This window comes from Hylobates moloch, unplaced genomic scaffold (assembly GCF_009828535.3).
Source record: "Hylobates moloch isolate HMO894 unplaced genomic scaffold, HMol_V3 SCAFFOLD_19, whole genome shotgun sequence".
Classification (NCBI taxonomy): domain Eukaryota; kingdom Metazoa; phylum Chordata; class Mammalia; order Primates; family Hylobatidae; genus Hylobates; species Hylobates moloch.
Window position 1 is genome coordinate 24,720,347 of NW_026652294.1, and position 21,101 is coordinate 24,741,447.

Below are 21,101 nucleotides of genomic sequence, written 5' to 3' on the forward strand. Positions count from 1 at the left end.
TAATTTATCTGCTGCTATTTTTCCACGATTTATTCATTGAATGCACATGAATTCTTGTTCAGCTGGGAATAGATTCAGTGAGAGGAGATCCTGTTTTAGGAAGAAAAAAACATATAGGCATTTGAGGACGAAATGGTCCTTCCTTTCTATACACACACACACACACATACACACACACACATACACACAGGCATTGGACTTCTCATAGCTCAAACACAATGGATCAATGTCTTCAAACTTTTAAGGGAATTATTTTCTTCCTAAGAGTCTATGCTCAGACAAGCCAGCAATGTGTGTGAAAAAGAATTTAAAAAGTTTCAGTTTAATAAGAACTCAGAAAATTTACTTCCTGTTCACCCTTTCTTATGAGATTACTTCAGGAAGTACTCCAGCAAAAGAAGAATATAAATCAAGAAATAAAGAGATGTGGGATACAGGAGACAGAGGATCCAACCTAGACAACAGTGGAGGCAGCATAGGATGCTCTTTGGATCACGGGGGGCCAGGTTCTCAGATAGAGATGCCAGGGGAAAAAAACTCAAGAGAGGAGAAAGTAGAATAGAATGCTGGGGAAACCTGAAGGTCAAAAATATTGAACATTATCTGAGCCCTGTTCTAGAAAAAAGTGATGGTTAAAGAAATCACCCCAACCTTAATGTCCCTGGATAAGGCTACTGCAAACAACTACCTTTTCTCCATATGACTTAGAAAAAGATTCATAGATGCCCCAAGGTTTACCTCTGATAGCAAGGACATAGACCCTCCAAATTCCCAGTCTCAGTCTCATAAATTATTAGCTGAACTGTTTGTTCCCACTGACTAATCTGGACAAAATACCTGCTAACTGACCACAGTTTAGTTAAGCTACTCTCTTTTCTCCAGAACCTTGAACTTGGACCCACCTCAGCCTAAGCCAGTATCAGAATGTGGAATAGCCCCTCCCTAATAGCTCCTCAGGGACTCTGACCACAGGAAAGATGTTTCTTGCCCAGCTTTCTGGTCACACCATCTATTCATCTTACTCCCCAAGCTTGGTTCTTTCTATCCTCGTTTACTCTTCCCTATTAAAGAAAAGCCCTCTTCTCCTTGCTCTTTGAGATGCTTACAGATTTCATGGTTGGGGCATTCTCTCCATTGTAATAATCTTTCTCTCCCTGTTGCAGCAGTCTTTTCAGATAAAGTCTCTTTTACTTAAGTATGGATTTATCTTTATTTGACAAGGTAAAACAAAGGCAAATATCATAAAGAAAATAAAGAATAAATTAAACTCCAGGAAACAACCTATCCAATAAAATCATAGTAGCAATATGAAACAAATTTAAAACATTACTATGGTCTATTTGTGTCCCCCCAAAATTCATATGTTAAAATGTTAACTCCTAAGGTAATGACCTTTTAGCAGGCAGGGCCTTTGGGAGGTGATTAGGTCATGAAAACAGAGCTCTCATGAATGAGATTAGTGCCTTTATAAAAGAGGCCCCAGAGAGACATTTGTCCCTTCTGCCACATGAGGTTACAGTGAAAAGACAGACATCTATGATCCAGGACATTTTCAGCAGACACTAAATCTGCTGGTACCTCAATTCTGGACTTCTTAGCCTCCAGAACTGTGAGAAATGAATTTCTGTTGTTTATAAGACACACAGTTTACATTTTTTTATGGCAGCCCAAAGGGACTGAGACAAATGTGAAATGATTTTCAGCAATTGGTGTAATCTACAAGAGAATCTATTTGATACTAAGGCTAGAGGCTCAGGGATAGTACCACAGGAAAACAAGCTAGTTTTCCTTCATTACCTGGACACTGAACAATATTTACATAGTTATAATAATAAAATGGTATTTAATAGTTTTCAAGTTTTAGAATCAACCTATGAACCAAGCAGGAAGGAACTGGTTGTGGCTGTGGGACAGAAGGTTAAATTTAACTACCTATCCAAAGGAAAAATCAAAGTGTAGCTGCCAAAAGCTGGACATGGAATGAGTGGGGAAAGTGGCAGACGGAGGAGGAGAAGAATTGAGGTCATAGGGCAAAATGTCACCCTGAAACCTGGAGAGACAGGCACATGCGGAGAATCACATCTGGGGCCTGCTTTCCTGGAGCAAAAGCCTTTGGAGTCACAGGCTGGCAGGAATACTTACATGGTAATCTTGGCAAATTGGTAGAGGCTGAGTGTGGACTAGTGTAAGAGTAAGAAATTCTGGGGGCCCAGTCTTACGTACCTCCCCACCCCCACCACCACTTTCATGGGCTTTAACTTCAGGAGTCTCACCAGCTTCTCACAGTGAAGATCTGAGAAAGATCCCCTCAGGGTTCTGGCAGGGGAAGGGGAAGAGCAATCCTGGTGAAATATGTCCCCAGCCTTCTCTATAACAACTTTGCAAGGGAAAAGACTTTCTGAGAGCCTTATCTTAGCTTTGGGGGAAGGGCAATCAGCCAACTCCAGCCCCCGCTAGCATTCCTGTTTTACCTAAGTGGAAAAAAAACCCAATAAACATTTCTAAAGGTTGCAGCCCATGGACTCAGCCCACTAAAAGACAGAAATGTAATCATAAAACTATAGAATGTTTCCCCTCCCCAATATTTTACCACCACATCGACTCAGCTCTAGTGAAATAATAATGGATTACAACTGAAAGAACTGCAAAACACATACTCTATTTAAGAAGGAGCTCTTAGGGAAACCCACGAAAACAGGAGAGGAATAAACAAGGACGCTGGAGGAAATTGGAGCCTTTGCACCAATAGTTACAGCAAACATTAAACACATCCTAACTCCTAGCCAAACGAACATGAAATCTCTAAAGGCCTATATACCTCAGTTGCTATCTGGCTTTTGACAACAACAAAAAGTACAATGCATATAAACAGTCAAGAAAAGACACAGTATGAAGAAACCAAGCAAGCTGCAGAAGCAGACTCATATATGACACATATTTTGAAATTATCAGATAGGGAATTTAAAATAACTATGGTTAATATGTAAAGTGTTCTTATGGAAAAAGTACACAACATGCAAGAACAAGTGGGCAATGTAATCAGAGATGGAAACTCTAAGAAAGAATTAAAAGAATATGCCAGAAATTAAAAAAAAAAACACTGTAACAGAAGTGAAGAATGGATTTGATGGGCTCATCAGTAGCCCGGACATGGTTGAGGAGAGAATTAGTGAGCTTGAAGTATGTCAGTAGAAACCTCTCAAACTGAAATGCAAAGAAAAAAAGAACGGGGAGGGGGTGGATAGGACAAGATATCCAAAGACTGGGAAAATTTCAAAATGTGTAACACCTGCATCATTGGAATACCAGAAAGAGAAAGAGAAATAAGCAAACAAAGAAACAAAACAAGAGAACAAACAAGAACAAAAACAAAAACTCATTTTAATTAATACTGGTAGAAACATTCCCAAAATTAATCACAGCAAATTACATATCCAGGAAGTTCAGAGAACACCAAGCAGGATAAATCCCCCCAAATCTATACCTAAACATACTATTTTCAAACTGGAGAAAACTAAAGACAAAGAGAAAATCTTAAAATAAGCCAGAAAATCTTAGAAAACTCCCTTATCTATAGAGGAACAAAGATAATGAATTATAACACATCAGGCTTCTTGCCAGAAATCATGCAAGCAAGAGGAGGGTGGACTGAAATATTTGAAGTGTTGAAATATTTCAACAGTTTAAACCTAGAATGCTAAATCCAGTATTCTCTGTCAGAAACAAAGGAGAAATAAAGACTTTCTCAGACAAATAAAACTGAGAGACTTCATTACCAGCAGCCCTACCCTTCAAGAAATGTAAAAAGACATTCTTCAGAGAGAAGGAAAATCATACAGATCTACATCAAGAAAAGAAGGGTGTCAGAGAAGGAATAAATAATGGTAAAATAACATCTTTTTTTTTTTTCTCACTCTTAGTTGATCAATGGAGTAATAATAACAACCATGTGTTGGGTGATTAAAGCACACGGGTAAATGAATGGCAGCCATGTTATCAGGTACAGAAGGGAGAAATTGGAAATGCCCTTTTATAAGTTTTCGGTACTTCCCATTAAGTTGTATTATGTTATTTAAAGGTGGGCTTAGGCTAGCTCTAAATGTATACTGTAAACTCTTGGGCAACCACTGATTTTTTTTTTTTTTTTTTGGTGACGTGGTCTCGCTTTTTTTGTGAGGCTGGAGTACGGTGGTGCAATCATAGCTCATTGCAGCCTTGAATTCCTGGGCTCAAGGGATAAAAAACGTTTTAAAGAGGAAAGGGGTGCTAATATTCTCCCCTTACGAAGAGAGGGACATAAGAATCATGCATTCTGTCAGCACAGCTAAATTATGTAGATAGAAATGGGAGTCAGAGGGGGCAATTAGCTCAAGTTGTTTCAGGGTAAAAGTGCATGAGAATAAGACTTCCAGTTAAATAAAGCGACTTGAACACACATATTTAGTTCTGTTACCACTCAAAACTCTTCTAAAATGACAGAAAAGGGAGTTTTAAAAAGGTATAAAACAGTGGTTCTTAAGGTGGGGTGCAAGAGTCCAGCAGCATCAGCATCACCTGAGCCCTTGTTATGAATGCACACTCCTGGGCCCACTGAATCAGAAACTTTGGGGGAGGGACCCAACAATCTTGAGTTTTAATGAGCCCTTGCAATGGTTCTGATGCTTGGAGTTTGGGGACCACTGGCATAAACTCCTAAGGACTAGGAGTATGTGGAAGAAGAGAACAGCTGCTGGAGAATCTATGGATAATGGGAATAGATGTATCAGAATCCAAGAAATCACTTCCTAAAACAAACGGAGGGAATGTGGAAGAGAGAAAATCCGACATGCCCTGCAAATACCCTCAGAGGCTCCGGAACTGATGATATCAGGTATATCTAGAAGTGGAGCTAAAGGAGGAGTTAAAATAGGGTTGATTAAAAGACTGGGAAGCAAGCAGATCCCAGACCTCTCCCCAGACTTCACGTGTCTGGGTGCCTGTCCCTCCCAACCCTAATGGAAGACCTGAAAGTATATTCTCTGGAGATGTTTCTGGGTAGGAGGGCATCTGTCCTAGTCCAAGGTAGGGAGGGTTCTTAACGAAAAGGGGAGGATTAATAAAAAGTGTATACACTGACTGTTAGTTTCCTATGGCTTTGTAACAAAATAGTACATACCTGCTGGCTTAAAGCAACGCACATTGATTCTCCTACAGTTCTGGACACCAGAATCTAAAATGAGTTCCCTGTTATTGGCAGGACTGTACTTTCCCTGGAGATTCTAGGAGAGAATCTGTTATTTGCCTCTTTCAGCTTCTGGGGGCGGTTGGCAGTCCCTGGCTTGTGGCTACATCACTCTACTCTTTGCCTCCCTGGTCACATGGGCTTCTCTTTGTCTGTCTATGTCAAATCTCCCTCTGCCTCCCTCTTATAAGGACACCTGTGATGGCATTGAGGGCCCATCCAGATAATCCAGGCTCATCTTCCCTTCTCCAGGTCCTTAGCTTAGTTGTATCTATAAAGATCCTTTTTTCCAAATAAGGTAATGTCCACAGATTCCAGGAATTAGGACCTGTATATGTTTGGGAGGGATGATTCAGCTGACCACAGTGTCTGGTGAAATATCCAGCCTTCTGTGCCAGTCAGTTCCTAGAGTGTTGACAACAGGAGACCAAAGAGTCTTCTCTCATTGGGTTGCCCAATTAGCAAACAAATAAACAAATCAACACACCAAATCTACAGGGATACATAGTTGAATTAGAATTTCAGATAAACAACAAAATTTTTAGTATAACTCAAATATTACATGAGACATACTTATATCTAAAAATTATTGACTATCTTAAGTCCTAATTTAACTGAGCATCTTGTATTTTATCTGGCAAGTCTATTCTCTGGTAAATCTGAAAAGGCCAAACAAAAAGTTTTAAACATATTGACATTGGGGGCCCCTCAAGAAAACTTCAAGCCAGATTACCATACAGTTCAATCCAAAGTCAACAAGCTTCACCTATCTGTGTAGAACTTCTAATCTGCAACTCAGTGCCCCGTCTTCCACTCTTAGTATGGACATATTTTTGAAGAAAATATCCAACATGAGTAGTAGTTTTAAAAAGCAACACTGAGGAGAGACTTATCTGGTAAAGAAAACTTTTTTTAAAAGCCTATTGTTAATACCTTCAGAGAAATGAGATAGCGCATCCATGAAACAAGAGTAGGATGTTATAAAAAAGGAACACACAGAGAACTAAAATGAGCTCTAGTAATTAGAAATATAAGTATGGTAGCAGAAACAAAAATCTCAAAGAAGGACTGGGAGCTAAAATTGAGGAAATCTCCCAGAAGGTAGAAAAAGAGAAAGGAGAAAAAAAATTTTAAATATGTGAGAGAACAGTCCAGGCAGTTCCATATTCAATAACAATAGGAGTTTCAGAAAGAATAGAACACGGGAGGAATTCATTAATAAAATAAGTCAAGAAACTTTCTAAGAATTGAAGAACATGAAAAGGGTAATCTTCAAGAAGATGAAGCTGACAGATTAGCTGATGTGTCTCGATGGATTGGAAAGAGATTAAGTTGGGGATTTAATTAGTAGGAGAATAAGTACATAGGAAACTAAATGAACAGAAGAAATAGGATAATTTGACTTCAGGGAAAAAGTGCTATGTAGAAAAGAAAAGTGATGAGCTAGTCACAGCAAATGTAGATCCAGAATGTGGAGCGAACCAAAACTGACACAGCAATACGATAGGCATGTGGCATGTGGAGGTTAAGTTTTCGTGTGTTTCCATGAGGTAATGGAGGCTGAGGGGTGTGAGATGGTTGGTGGCATGCGATGGGTGAAAAGAGTTAAACCCACATTTTCTTGGTAGTAAGTCAATAGAAACTGCCTAAAAGTGAAAAATCAAGAAGTAGCAATAGATGCCTGTCACTTAGAAGTAGGGACATCGGCTGGGCGCGGTGGCTCATGCCTGTAATCCCAGTACTTTGGGAGGCTGAGGTGGGCAGATCACGAGGTCAGGAGATTGAGACCATCCTGGCTAACACGGTTAAACCTCATCTCTACTAAAAATACAAAAAATTAGCTGGGCGTGGGGGCGGGCACCTGTAGTCCCAGCTACTTGGGAGACTGAGGCAGGAGAATGGCATGAACCCGGGAGGCAGAGCTTGCAGTGAGCCAAGATCACACCACTGCCTCCAGCCTGGGCAACAGAGGGAGACTCTATCTCAAAAAAAAAAAAAAAAAAAAGAAAAAGGAAGAAGAAGAAGAAGAGGTACATTCACTATCAAAAAACACCAGTCAACAGGGTTGGAAGTTGTTGACTTTGGGTAGGGAAATAAGGGCTGCAGCAGGGCAAAAGGACTGCTGGTTTTAGTAACCAGCCTCGTAGAACTATGTGATTCCTGCCAAAGTGCTGGAATAACTTGGATAAAATAAAAATTAATGTTGGCTGGGCACAGTGGCTCACGCCTATAATTCCAGCACTTTGGGAGGCTGAGGTGGGCGGATCACCTGAGGTCAGGAGTTTGAGACCAGCCTGGCCAACATGGTGAAACCCCGTCTCTACTAAAAATACAAAAATTGTCCGGGCGTGGTGGTGTACAACTGTAATCCCAGCTACTTGGGAGCCTGAGGCAGGAGAATCACTTGAACCCAGGAGGCAGAGGTTGCAGTGAGCTGAGATCGTACCACTGCACTCCAGCCTGGGTGAGAGAGTGAGACTCCATCTCAAAAACACAAAACAAACAAGCAAACCAAAAAAACCCCACTAATGTTAAGAAATGGTGGCACTGCTGCTAAGACACATCAGGAAAAGTTATGCATTTGTCAGGGGGCTTTCTTTTATTGCTTTGGGTGGACTCAAACCCATTCTAATGTAACCCAGCCAACAGGAAGACATAGAGGATATTTTCATCTCAGAAGGCTGTTTGGGTGGACATACAGAAGAAACAAAGGCAATTCTCCAGTATGTTTTTCAGGGCCATGGGAAACATATTTAACTTAGTCCAAAAAGACCTGTTTAGCAGATGGGTCAGCTCCCCCTCTGTAAGAGAACAGCCACATTCTTCCAGCACTTTCTGCATCTTGCATATGGATATGTAGTTGGTTTTGGATTTATCAATTTTGGTGAATGCTTTGCTGATATCTTGATGGCGGTCCATAAGCTTATCCCTGAAAGAGAGTACATTGCAGATATGCCCTAAAATCAGGAAAACAACTAACTCCTTTAAAGCAAACATTTCATGATTATTCTAATGCAATGAGCCGATGGCTCATCTAAGAACTAATTTTGAAGATGTTTTACAGCGTCAGTGTAACACTGACATTAAAAGATATCCTGGAAATATTATAAGTCTGTATCATTATCATTTTGTTATTACCATCATTAGCAAAATTACAACATTAGAGAACTTACAACTTTGTCTTTGTACTAGAATTGGTACTTTAAAAACAGAACCAAGAATTGAAAAAGCTAGTGATTTTACATATAGACATGTGAAATACACTCATGCTCAATAAACACTAGTTGAGCACCTATGACGTGCCAGATGCTCCTGTAGGTGTTGGGACATGTCTAGTGAATCAAAGAGGCATCCCTAGAAGGATTTCCATTCCAGTAGTGGGGAGACAGACAACAAACAGAAGATAGAGGTACAGCACGGTGGGACAGTAGGTTTGCATGCCAAAAAAAAAAAAAAAAAAAAGACAGTAGGTTTACAGGCACTTTGGCTGTAGGCTGTTTTTCTTGAGCAAAGACGGATGCAAAAGAGTCAGCCGGGGACTGGAGAACAGCCAGTGCCAAGGCCCTAAGGAGGAGAAGGGCAGCAAGCCAAGAGTGTGGAGAGGGACGGACCCTTGTCGGTGATGGGGCAAGGGAGTGCCAGAGACCCTATTTTGTTTTGTTTTGTTTTTAACCAGGCATGTTTATTGTTAAGAAACAGCCATCACGTAGTGTGCATCAGTGGACAAATCAAGGGCCATGAAGTGCCAAAGACCCCCTGGGATTTTTTTTTTTTTTTTAACCAGGGTTTTTATTGTTAAGAAATAGCCACTGACTGGGTGGGGTGGCTCATGCCTGTAATCCCAACACTTTGGGAGGCTACGGTGGGTGGATCACGAGGTCAGGAGTTTGACACCAGCCTGGCCAACATGGTGAAACCCCGTCTCTCCTAAAAAACACAAAAAGTAGCCAGGTGTGGTGGTGGGTACCTGTAATCCCAGCTACTTGAGAGGCTGAGGCAGGAGAATCGCTTCAACTCGGGAGACAGAGGTTGCAATGAGCGGAGATCGTGCCACTGTACTCCAGCCTGGGCAACAGAGCAAGACCCTGTCTTAAAAAAAAAAGGAAAAAAGAAAAAAGAAACAGCCACCACGTGGTGTGAATCAATGGAAAAATCAAGGGCCATGCTGCCATCTCAAGTACACACTCACATGTGACCTCTCAGCCCTGCCAGGTGGTGTCATCAGCCCTACTTTCTAGAACAGGAACAGGACAGCACGCAAGCCCAGGGCGGAATCAGGACAAGACTGGGCCTTTCACTCACAGCGAGGGAGACAGAGACAGCATCTTTCTGTCGCTCCCAGCTTCAGGGATGATTTTCTTGCAGGATGTGTGACCTCAAGTCTCTGTGATTCAGAGACACTGAATTTTCAGTCTGGGAAATTTTCTCTCCTAACTTGAAAAAAATTACGGTTAAGGAACTCAAAAAGTGCAGAAATCTTTAGGAAGAAACAATCTTGCACTTGATCTATGGTGGACTGGCTGTAAATCCAGTAATTTCAACTCACCCAGGTCGCTGAAAATGTCTTCCTTACAAACTGAGTAACATGCCTGTGTGATGGGCTCAGACTTGATCTTGGCTTTGGGGTTACTCCTCAGGGGAAAGAATGTGTTAAAGTATAATAATAATAAAATAAAATAAAATTCCAGAAGCAAAATCTTTGGTGGTAATTGTCTACCACCTGAGGTATGTATTTGTGGGAGAGGATGCCTAGAAAAAATAATCCATAGGAACAGAAACGTCAGGACTCTGGGAGAGGCGAGATTCAGTGGGAATAATCAGGGTAGTGAAGGAAAGCGGTATTTACTTGAAGCCACCAAGGTGATCAGCTCCCTTGTCTTGCTGGCCTCCAGTTTGGAATTGGCTCCCATGACATGTGAGTACTTAATACAAATGAGGTGCAGGAACCTCTCTGTGCGTGTATACCAACAGCAGCATTTTGGATTCCCCTACAGGTGTACATTGAATTCAGTCCCATGTTGCAGAATGATTACTCGTCATCACAACTATTGTATTCCACTTAATCCTTCAAAATGAAAGCAAATGAAGGTAGAAAAAAAATCCAAACATTTTTTGAGATACATATTTTTAGAAAATTGAAGCATTCAGCATTTCTTGGACTGGTTTCTAGGCAGTAATTATTTCCCTTGCACAGTAAATATGTGCACAGAGTAAATGAGGGTTTAGAGCACAGATCACAGCACAGTGCCAAACAGAAACGGTGTCAGCCGACACTCAGTGACAAAGCTGCACTGGCTCTGTGTCCAGTTCCTGGTCTGGGCAACAAGACAGAGGCCAGAAGGGGGCACTGTTACAGCCAATGGATGGCCACAGAGCCCCTCACATACATGGCCTCCCCACTCTGGTGCTGCAGAAAAACTGCACACCTCTCAATTTGCGTTTTCGAATGAGCCCGTGTTATGTGGCTCATTTACTGTTGCTATTCTGATTCTGAATCTTCAACTCAGACTTAAGCAAAAAGAGCAAGGCATGGAAAATAAATGCAAAAAGAAAAAGAGTTTTCTTAATCTTTAAAATGTATTTAGGGCACTCCAAACAAAATGAATTCCCCTAGATTTAAGAGGCAAATACAAAATTGTGGTCACTTTAATGGAACATGACTCAAATCTGTCAATCTGATTAGAGTGTCAGTATAGATGAGGAGGTAAAAAAACATCCTGGAAACATTGAATCTTCATTGGAAAGACCCACTGACAGCAAAATTTTAAAACAGGCCATCCTGAAGGACAAGGTTATTTGGAAATTTTTACAAGCCAATATTTTTGAGGAAACAGAAATTGGTCATGCATTTGTCTTCTTTACTAAGAGGGCATGGGTGTGGCAAGGGGGAGTGGGTGAGAGTGAATTAGTTAACTGAACTCAATGATCTGAAATGCATTGTCTGGCAGCTCGCAGTTCTTTTAGCTGCACACCCATGCTCCATGTGGAACAGAGGCACAGGCAGAGAAAGAGTGTACTGGGAGTGCCCAGGATTCACGGTTTCTCTCCTAGAGCCTCATTACTCACAAGTGGCAGGAAAGACGAGAAGAGAAGACACGAGCGGGTAATGAGGCCAACCCTGTCTAGTAAAGATAAATTCCACTTTTTCATTAGCTTTATGGCATATTTGATTTATACCAATCGTGCACATATTTTACTTCGAATTTCACAAACTCAATTCTCTGCTTTCAGGCTTCATAACTCAGTAACTTAGACATAATTCAGGGGTGTGTTTGAACTGCTCTTCTCTTAAACCCCGTTTAGCTATTACATTTCATCCCTGTGTCCTTGGCATTCTCAGTTCCTTTGGAGATTCACTCATTCATTCAGGTGCTATAGGAGGTGGTGGGACAGAGAGTGAATCTTGCCTTTTGAAATGACAGACAGGAGACAGACTCACAAACAGGCAAGAGCAAGATGCAGCTAAGCCAGAGCTATAGAGCAGCAGGTAAGAGCCACACGTATAGGGAGTGTGGATGGGAGACCAAGGATTGAGATCATGCCAAGAAAATCTGTCTCATTGCTGTAGTCACATTATATGCAGCCCAATTTTTTTCTCTGTTATAAATGTTAAAAATATGACACGAGTGGCCGGGCGCAGTGCCTCACGCCTGTAATCCCAGCACTTTGGGAGGCCGAGGTGGGCGGATCACCTGAGGTCAGGAGTTTGAGACCAGCCTGACCAAAATGGAGAAACCCCGTCTCTGCTAAAAATACAAAATTAGCTAGGTGTGGTGGCACATGCCTGTAATCTCAGCTACTCAGGAGGCTGAGGCAGGAGAATTGCTTGAACCTGGGAGGCAGAGGTTGCAGAGAGCTGAGATTGCACCATTGCACTCCAGCCTGGGCAACAAGAGCGAAACTCTGTCTCAAAAAAAAAAAAGAAAGACATGAGTAACTAGTTTTAAAATTTGAAAGTAGAAAGAGTTGCTGGATGGATTAAAAAACAAGACCCAACTATATGCTGCCTATAAGAAACTCACTTCACCTATAAAGACACATATAGACTGAAAGTAAAGAAATCGATAAAGGTATTCAATGCAAATGGAAACCAAGGAAGAGCAGGAGTAGCTATGCTTATATCAGATAAAATAGACTTTAAGTCAAAAACTAAAAAGACCTGAAGGTCATTATTAATACAAAAAAATCAACTCAGCAACAGGATATAATAATAGTAAACATATGTTCACCTAACACCAGAGCACCCAAATATGTAAAGCAAATGTTAATATATCTAAAAGGAGAGCTAGATTGCAGTACAATAATAGTAGCAGACAACACTCCACTTTCAGCAATGGGCAGATCATCCAGACAGGAAATCAACAAAGAAACATCAAGTTAAACTATGGTCGAGGTCTAATGGACCTAACAGACACTTGCAGGACCTGTCATCCAACTGCTGCAGAATGCAGATTCTTTTCATCAGCACATGGATCATTCTCCAGGATACATCATATGTGGCCACAAAACATGTCTCAGACAATTTGAAAAAGTCAACATCATATCAAGTATCTTTTCTAAAATAGAATAAAACTAGAAATCAATAAAAAGAGGAACTTTGGAAACTATACAAATATGTAGAAATTAAACAACATGCTCCTGAATGACCAATGGTCAATGAAGAAATTAAGAAGAAGATTAAAAATTTATTGAAGCAAATCAAAATGGAAATACAACATACCAAAAATCTATGGGATACAGCAAAAGCAGTGCTAAGAGGGACATGTATAGCAATAAACGCCTACATTAAAAAAAAACGACTTTGCATAAACAATCTATCAATGCACCTCAAGAAACTAGAAGAGAAAGAAAAATCCAAACCTAAATTAGTAGAAAGGAAGAAATGAAATCAGAGCATAAATAAATAAAATTGAGACTAAAACAATACAAAAGATCAACAAAATTAAAAGTTGGTTTTTGAAAAGATAAAATTGACAAACTTTTAGCTAAACTATGAAAAAAAGAAAGCCCAAATGAATTAAATCAGAGATAAAAAAGGAAGTATTACAACTTTAGAGATGACAGAAATAGAAAGTATCATTAGAGACTGCTATGAAAAACTATATGCTGACAAATGGGAAAACCTAGAAGTGGGTAAATTCCTACCAAGATTGAACCATGAAAAAGTAGAAAATCTGAACAGACCAACAATGAGTAACAACATCAACGCAGTAATAAAAAGTTTCCCATCAAAGAAAAGCCTAGGACCTGATGGCTTCACTGCTAAAATCTACCAAACATTTAGAGAAGAACTAATACCAACTCTATCCAAACTTTTTCAAAAGAATTGAAGAGTAGGGAATACTTGCAAACTCATTCTATAAGGCCAGTAATATCCTGATACCCAAACCAGACAAGAACACTACCAAAAAGAAAACTACAGGCCAAAATTCCTGATGAACATACATGTAGAAATCCTCAACAAAATACTAGCAAACCAAATTCAACAACACATTAAAAGGACCATTCACCATGATCAAGTGGAATTCATCCCAGGGACGCAAGGATGGTTCAACATATACAAATTAATAAATGTGATACATCACATCAACAGAATGAAGGACAAAATTACACGATAATTTCAACAGATGCTGAAAAAGCATTTTATAAAATTCAACATCCTGTCTTGATAAAAACTCTCCTCACAATGAATATAGAAGCAAAATACCTCAACACAATATAGGCCATATATGACAAACCCATAGCTAATATGATACTAACCAGGGAAAAGTTGAAAGTCTTTACACTAAGATCTGGAATAAGACAGGATGCCCACTTTTACCACTTCTATTCAACATAGTACTGGAAGTCCTAACCTGAGCAATTAAGCAAGAGGAAGAAATAAAGCACATCCAAATTGGAAAGGAAGAAGTCAAATGAGCCATGTTTGCAGATGACATGATCTTATATTTTAAAAAAAACCTAAAGACTCCACCAAAAAATTCCTAGCACTGATCAACAAATTCAGTAAAGTTTCAGGATACAAAATCAATACATAAAAATCAGTAGCATTTCTATATGTTAACAGTGATCAATCCAAAAAAGAAATAAATAAAGCAATCTCATTTACAACATCTACAAAGAATATAAAATACCTAAAAATCGGCTGAACCAAATAAATGAAAGAGCTATACAAAGAAAACTATGAAACGCTGATGAAAGAAATTGAAGAGGACACAGACAAAAATGAAATGATATCCCTTGCTCATGGATTGAAAGAATTAATATTGTTAAAATGTTTATACTATCCAAAGTGATCTACTAATTCAAGCAATCCCTACCAAAATACCAAATGACATTCTTCACAGAAATAGAAAAAACAATCCTAAAATTCATATGGAACCACAAAAGACCCCAAATAGCTAAAGCAATCCTAAGCAAAAAGCTAGAGGCATCACGCTACCTGATTTCAAATTATACTACAAAGTTATATTTACTAAAATAGCATTGTAATGGCATAAAAGCAGACACAAAGACCAATGGAACAGAGTAGAGAACCCAGAAGTAAATTCATGCACTTACAGCAAATTCATTTTTGTCAAAGGCACTGAGAACACACACTGGGGAAAGAAAAGTCTCTTTAATAAATGGTGCTGGGAAAAATGAATATCCACATGCAGAGGAACTAAACTAGATCCCCATCTTTCAATACAGACAGAAATCAACTCAAAACGGATTAAAAACTTAAATGTAAGACCATAAACTATGAAACTACTAGAATAAAACATTGGGGAAATGCTACAGGACATTGGTCATGGCAAATATTTTTTGGATAAGACCTCAAAAGCACAGGCAACAAAAGGAAAAACAAACAAATGGGGTTACATCAAGCTGAAAAGCTACTGCACCATGAAGGGAACAAAGTGAAGAGACAGCCTACTGAGTGGGAGAAGATGTTTACAAACTCCCCATCTGACAAGGGATTAATAACCAGAATATATAAGGAACTCTAACAACACAACAGCATGAAAAGAAATAACCTGATTCGAAAATGGCCAAAAGACCTGAATAGACATTTCTCAAAAGAGGACATATAAAGTGGCCAAGAGGTATGTGAAAAATGCTCAAGGTCACTGATATCAGGGAAACGCAAGTTAAAACCACAATGAGATATCATCTCATCCCAGTTAGAATAGCCATCATCAAAAAGACAAAATATAAATGCTGGTGAAGATGCAGAGAAAGAGGAACACTCATCCACTGTTGGTGGTAATGTACAGTACTGTGAAACACAGTACGGAGATTTCCCAGAAAACTAAACACACAACTACTGTATGATCTAGAAATTCTATAATACTGCTGGGTATATATTCAAAAGAAAGGAAATCAGTATATCTGCATTTCCATGTTTATTGAAGCACTGCTCACAATAGCCAAGATATGAAATCAACCCAAGTTTCCATCAACAGATTAATAAAGAAAATATGGCACACATACACAATGGAACATTATTCAGCCATAAAAAAGAAGAAAATCTTCATTCACAGCAACATGGACAGAACTAGACATCATTATATGAAGTGAAATAAGCCAGGCACAGAAAGACAACTATCACACGTTCTCATTCATATGTGGGAGTTTAAAAAGTTGATCTCAGCCGGGCGTGGTGGCTCACACCTGTAATACCAGCCCTTTGAGAGGCTGAGGCAGGTGAGTGAGCTCAGGAGTTTGAGACTAGCCTGGGCAACATGGTGAAGTCCCATCTTTAATAAAAATACAAAAATTAGCTAGGTGTGGTGGTGTATACCGGTAGTCCCAGCTACTCAGGAGGCTGAGGTGGGAGGATCACCTGAGCCTGGAAAGTTGAGGCTGCAGTGAGCCATGATGGAGCCACTGCACTCCAGCCTGGGTGATGAAAGTGAGACACTGTCTCAAAAAAAAAAAAAAAAAGGTTGATCTCAGACAGATAAAGAGTAAATTACCAGAGGCTAATTTACCAGAGGTTATCAGAGGTTGGGAAGGGAAGGGTCAGGATGGGGAAGATAAGAGAAGTTGGATAAGGGGTACAAAAATACAATTTAATAGAAGGAATAAACACTAGTATTTAATAGTACAGTAGGGAAATTATACTTAACAATTTTATTGTTACACACAATTTTATAACAATAAAATGTTATATTGAAATACACAATAATTTTATTATATATTTCAAAGTAGCTAGATTTAATTGTATATTTAAAAATATCTAAGAGTATAACTGGATTGTTTGTAGCACAAAGGATAAATGCTTGAGGCGACGGATTTCCCATTTACCCAGAAGTGATTATTATACATTGCATGCCTGTATCAAACTATCTCATGTAACCATAAATATATGCTCCTACTATATACCCACAAATTTTAAAAAATATATAGCTAGAAGAGAAGATTTGTAGAATTTGTAGAAAGATAAACGTTTGAGATGATGGATATCCCAATTACCCTGATCATTACACATTGTATACAAGTATCAAAATATCACACATACCCTCCAAATATGTACAACTATTAAATATCAGTTTTAAAAATGGAAAGGAATCATGTACGCTCCCACCATCCAAATCCAGTGGGGTACCTTCTGCAGAGCATCTTCTGGTCCCATGCACCTGCTCCTACATTTGATATTGTTCCACTCATGGTACACATACTACCCAAAACGTAACTGCCTGTTAGCCCTTTACACAAACATTTCCGTGTTCTTCCACAGAGGCCACAGCAGGCATGGGCAATTTCATGCTCTTTCAGGCTACTCTTTGCTAAGCCAGTGCACTAATTTGGGACTGGAAGGTATTCCCTTTGTTGTTGTTTTGCTGTTATAGACACACTGCACTTTGGGAGGCTGAGGCAGGTGGATCACTTGAGGTCAGGAGTTCGAGACCAGCCTGGCCAACATGGTGACGCCTCACCTCTACTAAAAATACAAAAATTAGCTGGTCGTGGTGGCGTGTGCCTGTAATCCCAGCTACTCAGGAGCCCGAGTCAGGAGAATCGCTTGAACCCAGGAGGTGGAGGTTGCAGTGAGCTGAGACAGCACCATTGCACTCCAGCCTGGGAGACAGAGTGAGATTCCATCTCAAAAACAAACAAACAAAAAAAGACACACTGCAGGTCACACCTTCCCATTGCTAAGCTGTTGGCTTATTCTGAATTATTTCTTGGGAATCAAGTCCTGAAAGTAGAAGTGTGAGTTAAAGGATATGTCTGGTTCTTTCCTTTATTCATTCAACAGATATTACTGGGTGTCTGTTCGGTGCTAGACACCAGGTAAAGTGACAGACATCCCTATGGAGCCTGCATTCTAGTTGGGCCAAGGGAGTGGCCAGGCAGTATGCCATCCACAACTAAAAAGGATCATTGTCAAGGGTGACCCATAAAATAAGATGAATGATAGAAGATTGTGACTGGGTAAGATGGAATGGGCTATAGCTTTTCAACTACTCTTTGACTTCGCACCAATTTCTAGAATTGACGGCAGTGAACAAGCATGATCATTTCCCTGTAACTTGTGCCAGCATGGGAAGGTACCATTTTAAAATAACTTGTGCTGTGAGGCCAGGTGTAAAAGGGGACTTCTAGATGATGGCCCCATGACCCTTCCTCACTCACCTGGCTGCCACGGCCTTCTCTGTGCTCTGCTGCAACTCCTTCATCTCTTCCTGTAGCTGCTGTGGCTTTGTAAAATGACCCATGAAGTTGAAATAATCCTCTGCACAGGGCCGATGGACAGCAGGTGAATAGTTAATACCCAATTTCTGTAAAAATTCCTGGTAAGTAATATGTCCTTTTCCCTCGGTGTCGTATCTTAAAAAAAAACAAAAACAAAAACAGAAAGCATTTCTCAGTAGCCAGTAAGGTGTGCTGGTGCTCAGGGTTTGGAAAATGCCTGCACCATCCATGAGGATTTCGTCTTCCATCCCTCACCAATCGGAGCACGCCCTGTGGACCAGCGGCATCAGCCCCACCTGGCGGAGCTGGAAATGCGCGAGTTCAGGCCTCACTCCTGATCTGATCTGCATCCGCATGTTAACAAGGACCCCAGGTGACTTACAGGCACATCAGCATTCAGGATGGTCACGCCACACATGGCCTGCCAGGAGAGAGAGCAACCGAAGCCACTCACCTGTCATTCTATTAGAAACACAGTTGTGACTACAGAAAATTGAAGTCAACCCCTCCATATGCTTAGCAGGTTTTTTTTGTTGTTTTTAGTTTTGTTTTGTTTTTGAGGCAGAGTCTCACTCTGTGGCCCAGGCTGGAACACAGTGGTGCAAGCTGGGCTCACTACAACCTCTGTCTCCGAGGCTCAAGTGATTCTCCTGCCTCAGCTTCCCGAGTAGCTGGGATTACAGCGCCGGCCACCATGCCCGGCTAATTTTTCTATTTTTAGTAGAGACGGGGTTTCAACATGTTGGCCAAGCTGGTCTCAAACTCCTGACCTCAGGTGATCCGCCTGCTTCGGCCTCCCAAAGTACTGGGATTACAGGCGTGAGCTGCCGCACCTCGCCCATTCAGCAGTTTTTTAAAATTGAATACTTACCTGTGAAAGGAATTATGCTAAGGTTTAGAAGAAAATTCTTCAAAAAGCATATTCAATCTTAAAACTCAAATGAGTGAATGTCACTTGATTCAAAGATGGTAAAATTCTCCATTTTCTCTTTGAAGAGATGCTAATTACATACAGCCAATGAGAGAGGCCAGTGAGGAAAACAAGATAAGAATTATGCTATGTACCTTTTATGTCATTTTCTATTATTGAGATTTTTCTGAATTAGAACTCATTAAAAAAGGCATAATGGAGGGTTTTTATCTCCCAATGTTATTCAAATAGAATAGAATTACTTCAATAAAAATTTTAAGGCAAATTGCCAATTTTCTTTAAAGAAAGAAAGCATTTATTTTTACAGAAAGATCTTGGTCCTCATCTAATCGATAAAAATGGCATTCGCAGATGTGATTTTCCCCAGATGAACTCAGAGTTACAAGGAATGAGACTATATTTAAACAATGTTGCCAGCATAATTCTCCCATCAGGATGTTGCTTGGGCATTTGTCTGACGGAGTAGAAGTACAATCAGTTTTCCTCTGAGAGGTAGAGCTCCCTTTTGCTCTGCTCATTAACTGATGAGATCCTGGAGGATCTACAGAACCCACAGTTGTCTGTGACACACTAAGCCCTGTGCGACTGTTTGAGCTGGGTGAACAATAAAGAAAATGTTCTTATTGACCACGTTCCTGTCCTCAAGGGGAAGGGGTGGCAGGCAGGAGACAAAGCAGATAGACGTTTGGGTAAATGTTGCTTCATGCACTTGTGCTAAAACTTGCAGATGCTCTCAGGAGTTGGAAGACCACCACCCTTCCCAAAGGCCATGTGGGCCTGTCCCCGCAGGTGCCCATGAGGGCTCTCTCCATGCTCCCTTGCCTTCTGTGCCCTGCAGATCCCCGCTCCTCTGCCATATGTCTGCCATCCACCTGCTGCCTCAACACAGCATTCGCCCCATTCTCCACACGCACTCCACCTGACAAGGTAAGAAAAGCCCCCTTGGACGACTTCCTCTGCGACTTTGCAGGCAGGTGCAGATAGAGGGCTCTAGGTAAACACCAGCTCGCCAGCTCTTCACCTGGCAAGGCCCTTTCCTGCTCCAGGGATCAGTTCCTCAGCTGGGAGCCGTCATGGGCGGTCCTAGACATTGGTCTAGGGACAGTGGTCTCAGGACAGTGCCCCGCCCAGCTCCTGCTGAGACCATCAGTTCCTTATCCCCTGCAGACCTTTTCAGGTGTCTATTACGAGGATGACCTTAATTTTGCGACCCAGAAAAGTACACTTCCACCTTTATTCAGTGAATTTTGTTTTTAAAACCCCACAAGACAACATACCCTCAGAAAGAAGCCTGTGGACTCTGCAGTTCCCGAGGCTTCTCCTTTGGCTGTGGAAGAGCTGTGGTCTCAGCAGCACCATCGGAGCAAGCGCCTCCAGCAAGGGCTTCCCTGTTGCTGGCGATGCTGAGATGGCTGCAGGGAGGAAGTTGAATTTCACATGGACATACCTAGGAGGCAGAAGGGCTGCCATTTCTTGAGCTTCTAGGGTGATCCCAGGGCCATGCCTCTCTCCTTGAACTACATCAGGACTCTAACTAGCCTTGTGGCACCAAGGCAATGTAATAATGCAACTCTGGTCAAGACGCCCTCTGAATAAAGCTCCCAGGTGTTCCTCATTCTGACAGGAGGGTTCCTAACAGAACGGTCCACAGCCCACTCACCTGACAAGCAGCCCCCAGGGAGCAGTGCACTTCTTTTGGAAACCTCTCTCTCCTCCTAAGTCAAAAGAACCACGACCCTGCCTTCCTCTGAGCTCAAGGCGTGGTGAGGACCGGACAGGTTAGTGCACGTGCGAATACATGGGGAGTGCATGTTGGCATTTGCTACTGCTCTATGCCACCCAAAGTTTCTCCCACATCCTGCCTCCATCCAGTTCCTAAGTCCATGTCTTATCTGCCTACTAGATGGCGGTTTCTTGAGGAGAAACTATGGTTTAATCATTTTTACAAATTCACAGCATCCAGCAACACACTTTGTATGAGCTACGTTATGCATTCACGGCTGTTGAGCTAAGAAAAGTGAAGGCAGTGCATGTCTGAGGAAGGACTGCCCTCCTGGTGTGCTGTGCTCAAGGGCTTACTGACAACAAACTTTCCATCATGACACTTGAACTGAATGAAAAGGCATTCTTAATTGCTTCATTAATAAATATCATAAACATTCTATTCTCATCCAAAGGAACAGAAGACTAGATTGCACAACTGCAACTAAAATATTGTTGTGAATGTGATTAATAAGCGAGCTAATTCAGCTTACATAACCTCAC

General features: G+C 40.9%; 1 protein-coding gene across 11 annotated transcripts in view; it reads right to left on the reverse strand.

The window, feature by feature from the left end:
• The window catches only part of EFCAB6 (EF-hand calcium binding domain 6), a 296,553-nt gene that overhangs the window by 54,024 nt on the left and 221,428 nt on the right, over nt 1–21,101 (reverse strand). For 10 of the 11 annotated variants that reach the window (XM_058431306.1, XM_058431310.1, XM_032138757.2 and 7 more), the window contains 2 exons: nt 17,846–18,040; nt 7,995–8,150 (listed from right to left, as the gene is read on the reverse strand). In XM_058431306.1, coding sequence (XP_058287289.1) covers nt 7,995–8,150; nt 17,846–18,040 — 351 coding nt within the window. The remainder of the gene's footprint in view (nt 1–7,994; nt 8,151–17,845; nt 18,041–21,101) is intronic. The other variant, XM_058431309.1, reaches the window with a different exon arrangement.